This window comes from Pollachius pollachius (assembly GCF_949987615.1).
Source record: "Pollachius pollachius genome assembly, chromosome: 10".
Lineage (NCBI taxonomy): Eukaryota > Metazoa > Chordata > Actinopteri > Gadiformes > Gadidae > Pollachius > Pollachius pollachius.
The window spans coordinates 3499503-3507002 of record NC_136943.1 but is presented as its reverse complement, the minus strand read 5'-3'; the positions used below and the strand labels follow the sequence as shown (position 1 = coordinate 3507002).

General features: G+C 50.3%; 1 protein-coding gene across 1 annotated transcript in view; it reads left to right on the top strand.

Moving 5' to 3' along the window:
- pdgfc (platelet derived growth factor c) overlaps positions 1–5933 on the top strand; it is a gene marked incomplete at its 5' end in the record, with an annotated part of 22577 nt that extends 16644 nt beyond the window's left edge. The window contains 3 exons of the mRNA XM_079744828.1: positions 2808–3015; positions 4161–4399; positions 5801–5933. Of these exons, the coding sequence (XP_079600954.1) occupies positions 2808–3015; positions 4161–4399; positions 5801–5914 (561 nt within the window). The 3' untranslated portion in view covers positions 5915–5933. The remainder of the gene's footprint in view (positions 1–2807; positions 3016–4160; positions 4400–5800) is intronic.
- Positions 5934–7500: the final 1567 nt, after the last annotated feature.

The following is a 7500-nucleotide window of genomic DNA, read 5'->3' as shown; positions in this document are numbered from 1 at the left end:
GAGAGGGAGGGAGAGAGAGAGAGGGGGAGAGGGAGAGAGAGAGGGAGAGAGAGAGAGACTGGGGAGAAAGAGAGAGAGACTGGAGAGAGAGCGGGGAGAGGGAGACTGCAGCGAGAAACAGGAGCGGGAGAGAGAGACCGGGGAGAGAGAGACTGTAGCGAGAGAGAACGACTGTAGCGAGAGACAGGCAGATGGATGGCAGCCAGGTCTGTGGTAGACTCGGCCCGGTCTCTTAATGACAGCGTTCCGTATCCTGAGGAGAACGGCCTTACAGACCACAGCCTCTTCAAAGGCCCAGAGGGGAAGTGGTCGCGGCCGGGGAGGAGATATGGTCTTGAGGGCACTATTTCAGTGGTCTCCTCAACACAGCCGGAGTGAGCTCCATAAATACACCGGTTGTTATTCTGTGGGACAACAGAGAGGCCACCAGGCTGGACACAAGCCCAGCGGCCTAGGTTGATGGAGCCCAGCTGCTGCAAACATCTAGCAGCACCTCCAGACCTGGCCCCTCCCACTCCCACCTTGGGGGTGATCCAGTCTCGGGTCCTCTCCCAGAGAGGAGCTGGGTGGACTGGGTTTAAAGCGTATGCCTCTCCTCAGTCAGCAGCACACATTGCCGCAACATGTCCATCCTTCCTCTCTGACATGGTGGGACACCAGCAGCACAGCTCACACTCTGTCTTCTGGAGGTTCCCCTCGGGTTCCCCGTGGGTTCCTCGGGAGGTTCTGTTCCCTGACTCCTCACGGAGGAGCGCTTGATGTTTGGAGATGTTCCTCCTGGTTCCCCTCTCCGGTCATCAGCTGAACTTCAGAGAGGAGGACTGAGCAGCCTTCAGAAGCTCCTCATGGATTCCAGATTTTCTCTACATGTTTCATTTCACTTAGGATATAAAAACATGATAAAGACGTTTGAGAAGTTTAACTTTTGGCAAGTCATTCATTCAACATTCTACATGAAGCTGGATGTTAGTTATATAATAATAGAGCATCTCAGCCCTTAAAGGACCTCTCTGGTTCTGCTTCAGACCGCCGGACATCGCGGAGCAGAGAGTTTTAAGGTCGGAGACACACTTCCCAGCTGTCACAGGGACCACCTCCTCCGTGATACAGTCTGACAGCTGAGATGGTGAAGACCGGTCCTCCAGGGGTGGTGCTCTCAGGGGTGGTGGAGATGTTTCCTCTGAGAGCTGAGGTGTGATGGAGATGTGGCCTTTCAGACTGGGAACAAATCCACTCCCACTGATGCTGGGATCCGACAGCTCACCAAACACAGGAGACACAACACAGGGACAACTGCTTGTAGCACTGCTACTTAACACAAGTACTGCCGCACAACACAAGTACTGCTACACAACACAGCTACAGGCCCTTGTAGCGGCGCTACGCAACACAGCTACATTCTGTTTTAACATTCCACAGCGGTATCTCAGTAGGGTTGCTGGTTCCATGCTTTTTTCCCCAAGGTGTTCTTGGTCAGGACCTGAGCTGTGACTGGTCTGAGCTGGTGTTTGTCATGTGTGGCTAAGCCTGGGTCTGGATGATGAACGTGAAGTGTTTTAAACACCACATAGTGGTCAGATCTGGTGTCAAAGGGTTGACGTCAGACAAACAGAACTCCCCTACAGCTGGGAGGGGAGTGAGGCAGGGTTATGGTATTCATGTCTTTTATACTAATTCACTTTGTTTTTCAAGTGCTCCAAATTACAGACACAGCCCCTGTAAAAGCCTGGGGTTTTAAATAAACATTCACAGCACATGTTGTTTGATCTGCTTGGTTGATATATTGACTGTTTAGAAGCCTTCTCTGTAATCTGGTGAGACCTACAGAACCTCTGCTGGCCGTTTCCCAGCATGCCTCAGAGAGGGGTTCAGATACCACCGTCAGCGGTTGAGTAACCCTAACCCTAACCCTAACCTGACTTACCCTACCTTTCTACACCCAAACCCTGACCTCAGCCACATCCAACAACCCAACCTGTAGCTCCACCCAACCTGTACCTCCGGCTAACCCGTAGCTCCACCTAACCCGTGGCTCCACCCAACCTGTAACTCCACTTCTAGCTTCAGCTGTACCTCCAACTAGCCTGTAGCTCCACCCAACCTGGAGTTCCACCCAACCTGTAGCTCCACCTCAAATGTTCCACCACCTGACCTGTAGCTCCACCTGTAGCTCCACCTAATCTGTAGCTCCAACCAACCTGTAGCTCCACCCAACCTTTAGCTACACCTAACCTGTGTCTCCACCTGTAGCTCCACCCAACCTGTAGCTCCACCCAACCTTGAGCTCCACCTAACCTGTAGCTCCACCCAACCTGTAGCTCCACCCGACCTGTAGCTCCACCTAACCTGTAGCTCCACCTAAACTGTAACTCCACCTGTAGCTCCACCCAACCTGTAGCTCCACCTAACCTGTAGCTCCTCCTGTAGCTCCACCTAACCTGTAGCTCCACCCAACCTGTAGCTCCACCTAACCTGTAGCTCCACCTAAACTGTAACTCCACCTGTAGCTCCACCCAACCTGTAGCTCCACCTAACCTGTAGCTCCTCCTGTAGCTCCACCTAACCTGTAGCTCCACCTAACCTGTAGCTCCTCCTGTAGCTCCACCTGTAGTTCCACCTGACCTGTAGCTCCACCTGACCTGTAGCTCCACCTAACCCCGGTCTTCAGGCGCCCTGTAACCTCCTCCCGCCCGGGGTTTGTAGTTCCACCTGACCTGTAGCTCCACCTGACCTGTAGCTCCACCTAACCCCGGTCTTCAGGCGCCCTGTAACCTCCTCCCGCCCGGGGTTTGGTGTTCCCTCTGCAGAGCGACCCTGAGCCGCGGGCTCCTGCTGCGACGCCCGCTGCTCCACCCAGTGTGGAGGAGCTGGAGGAGGCGGTCTCCACCCTGGGGACGGTGGAGGAGGTGCTGAAGTACCTGGACCCTGAGGGCTGGCGGGCGGACATGGAGGAGCTGTACCGGCCCTCCTGGCTCGGCCTCGGGAAGTCCTACATCCACAACAAGAAGACCAGAGGTAGGAGAACCTAGAACCCATGTCCTTCAGGAGGGGGAGAACCACCTGTAGAGACCGGAGAACCTCCCTGTAGAGACAGGTCCTTAAGGAGAACCTCCCTGTAGAGACAGGTCCTTAAGGAGAACCTCCCTGTAGTGACAGGTCCTTAAGGAGAACCTCCCTGTAGAGACAGGTCCTTAAGGAGAACCTCCCTGTAGAGACAGGTCCTTAAGGAGAACCTCCCTGTAGAGACAGGTCCTTAAGGAGAACCTCCCTGTAGAGACAGGTCCTTAAGGAGAACCTCCCTGTAGAGACAGGTCCTTAAGGAGAACCTCCCTGTAGAGACCGGCCCTTGAGGTGAACCTCCCTGTAGAGACAGGTCCTTAAGGAGAACCTCCCTGTAGAGAATGGTCCTTAAGGAGAACCTCCCTGTAGTGACAGGTCCTTAAGGAGAACCTCCCTGTAGAGACAGGTCCTTAAGGAGAACCTCCCTGTAGAGAATGGTCCTTAAGGAGAACCTCCCTGTAGAGACAGGTCCTTAAGGAGAACCTCCCTGTAGAGACAGGTCCTTAAGGAGAACCTCCCTGTAGAGACAGGTCCTTAAGGAGAACCTCCCTGTAGAGACAGGTCCTTAAAGTGAACCTCCCTGTAGTGACAGGTCCTTAAGGAGAACCTCCCTGTAGAGACAGGTCCTTAAGGAGAACCTCCCTGTAGAGACAGGTCCTTAAAGTGAACCTCCCTGTAGTGACAGGTCCTTAAGGAGAACCTCCCTGTAGAGACAGGTCCTTAAGGAGAACCTCCCTGTAGAGACAGGTCCTTAAGGAGAACCTCCCTGTAGAGACAGGTCCTTAAGGAGAACCTCCCTGTAGAGACAGGTCCTTAAGGAGAACCTCCCTGTAGAGACAGGTCCTTAAGGAGAACCTCCCTGTAGAGACAGGTCCTTAAAGTGAACCTCCCTGTAGAGAATGGTCCTTAAGGAGAACCTCCCTGTAGTGACAGGTCCTTAAGGAGAACCTCCCTGTAGAGACCGGCCCTTGAGGTGAACCTCCCTGTAGAGACCGGCCCTTAAGGAGAACCTCCCTGTAGAGACAGGTCCTTAAGGAGAACCAGGTCTTCGGTGGTCCCGCTGTACCTGATGAGGGTGGGGGGTCCCTTTGTGCCCCCAGTGGGAGCCGACCTGAACCAGCTGAGGGAGGAGGTCCGTCTGTACAGCTGCTCCCCGCGGAACGTGTCGGTGGCGCTGCGCGAGGAGCTGAGGAGGACGGACGCCATCTTCTGGCCCGGCTGCCTGCTGGTGCGGCGCTGCGGCGGGTGCTGCAGCTGCTCCCAGTGCTCCCAGTCATGCTCCCAGTCCGGGGAACAGTGCGCCTGTGTTCCCAGCAAGACCTCCAGGAAGTACTACGAGGTACTGCTGCATGAGTGAAGTACCATGTACACCACGAACGGACCTGTATACTAACCAGTACCATGTACCAGTTACTATATATAACATGTAGTGCCGTGTACCAGTTACTATATATAACATGTAGTGCCACGTACCAGTTACTATATATAACATGTAGTGCCATGTACCAGGTACTATATATAACATGTAGTGCCATGTACCAGTTACTATATATGACATGTAGTGCCATGTACCAGTTACAATATATAACCTGTAGTGCCATGTACCAGTTACTATATATAACATGTAGTGCCATGTACCAGTTACTATGTATGACATGTAGTGCCATGTACCAGTTACTATATATAACATGTAGTGCCATGTACCAGTTACTATATATAACATGTAGTGCCATGTACCAGTTACTATATATAACATGTAGTGCCGTGTACCAGTTACTATATATAACATGTAGTGCCATGTACCAGTTACTATATATGACAAGTAGTGCCATGTACCAGTTACTATATATAACATGTAGTGCCACGTACCAGTTACTATAAATAACATGTAGTGCCATGTACCAGTTACTATATATAACATGTAGTGCCATGTACCAGTTACTATATATGACATGTAGTGCCATGTACCAGTTACTATATATAACATGTAGTGCCGTGTACCAGTTACTATATATAACATGTAGTGCCATGTACCAGTTACTATATATGACATGTAGTGCCGTGTACCAGTTACTATATATGACATGTAGTGCCATGTACCAGTTACTATATATAACCTGTAGTGCCATGTACCAGTTACTATATATGACATGTAGTGCCATGTACCAGTTACTATATATGACATGTAGTGCCATGTACCAGTTACTATATATGACATGTAGTGCCATGTACCAGTTACTATATATAACATGTAGTGCCATGTACCAGTTACTATATATAACCTGTAGTACCATGTACCAGTTTCTATATATAACATGTAGTGCCATGTACCAGTTACTATATATAACATGTAGTGCCATGTACCAGTTACTATATATGACATGTAGTACCATGTGTATCAGGTACTATGGTTCTAGGGTATGAACCGTGTACACCCTGGCAATATATGTTGACCTGGTACTATGTGCAGTAACCCAGACCATGTACGCCTGGTACTATGTGCAGTAACCCGGACCATGTAGCCCTGGTACTATGTGCGGTAACCCGGACCATGTAGCCCTGGTACTATGTGCGGTAACCCGGACCATGTACCCCTGGTACTATGTGCGGTAACCCGGACCATGTACCCCTGGTGCTATGTGCGGTAACCCGGACCATGTACCCCTGGTGCTATGTGCGGTAACCCGGACCATGTACCCCTGGTACTATGTGCAGTAACCCGGACCATGTACCCCTGCAGGTCCTGCAGCTGAAGCACCGTGCGGGGGGGCGTGGCCTGCAGCGCTCCATGACCGACGTGGTTCTGGAGCATCATGAGGAGTGCTCCTGTCAGTGCCAGCAGAACCACGACTGATCCAGAGCACCCGGACCCCCAGAACCCATCCAGAACCCATCGAGAACCCCCTGACCCCCAGAATCCCCAGACCCTCTAGACCCTCCAGACCCTCAGACCTTCCTACCATCCGGACCCCATCCAGACTGTTGCCTGTGAGATGCCAGAAAGGCCTGTGTCTAACACTCTCCCCCCCCCGTCGTGGCCTCTATCCTCCACTCCGGAGAAGATGTCTAACGTCTGCTCTGACGTGGAGCTGGGAGGTTCTGCTCCTCTTCATCTGATCTGCAGCCATCTCCCTCGCTCCAGCTCACAGGATCACGAACAACCTTTCTGTTCTTCTCTTGGCAGAACAGTGGGGTTCTGGAGTCGTGCTGAACCGCCCCCTAAGCGAATGAAATGTGTAAATATTTGGTTTTAAATATTTGTTTTGTTTTTTTTAGATTGTGTATGTATGATGTTTTTTCTACCAAACTCTGTTAGCTAAATGATAATTCTTGTAGAGCTATTGGTTGGAAGAGTTCCCCTTCGGTCCGTTGTGAGCTCACCCGGCGAGCGTTCCAGTCAACGTTGGGGATAGCTGATATTTATTTTGGGCAAGAGTTGTGAATTGTGTGTGAACATGAACTATCCTGGGAGCAACAGTCTGTTGTTACCCACCTCCTTTTTTACCGTCGCCATTTCCTCCCCCCTCTGCTATATACCAAAGTTATTTAACAATGTTTGTGTCAGTTTTATGTATTTCATTGTAATGGAAATCAGAAATAAATTCTCAGTTTCTTAATAAGTGGTTTGTAGAGTGAACAGGTCATGTTTGCTGGTCGTTAGCAGACGCTTGCTGATTTGACCTCTGACGTCTAGACATAAAGGAGAGAAGATCTGAGGAGAAAGAGATCTGAGATAGAGATCTGAAGAGATAGAGGTCTGAGCTAGGTACCAGAAGTTGAACTGATCCAAACTTTATCCTGTGATGACCTTCATCCTCTCCTTCTGTTCACCGCCCCCCAACTCAAGAGGCTCTGGTCCATCTCCTGCTGGGTCAGTCAATCACTTCCTGCTGGGTCAGCCAATCGCTCGTCCCTAATGTCCGCCCTGGCAGGTCACCATGGAGAGGCCAGATGCTGCTGACAGACAGATGATCCAACACCTGTTATCTGCGTGTGTGTTTTACCTAACACATAATGCAGCATAACCCAACATCCTCCATGTTACTATACTAGTATGTTACTATCACGTCCTCCATGTTACGATACTATTATGGTCCCATAACATCCTGCATGTAACTATACATCGTCAATGTTAATAAACTAGTATGTTACTATAACATCCTCCATGTTACTATAGTAGTGTGGTTCTAGTATGTTACTGTAACGTCCTCCGTGTTATACTAGTATGTTACTATAACATCTTCCATATGGTTTGAGTATGTTACTATAACGTCCAATACGTACTATACTAGTATAGTACTAGTATAATACTAGTAAAGTACCGGTAAACCCTCCAAGGAGGACCTGTTTGAGCAGGGTGTGAATAGTGATCGGCTCCGACAGCCTTTGAAGGCGACGTTGAGACGTCGTTCTAACCCTTTAATCCCGGCGTGTTCAGTA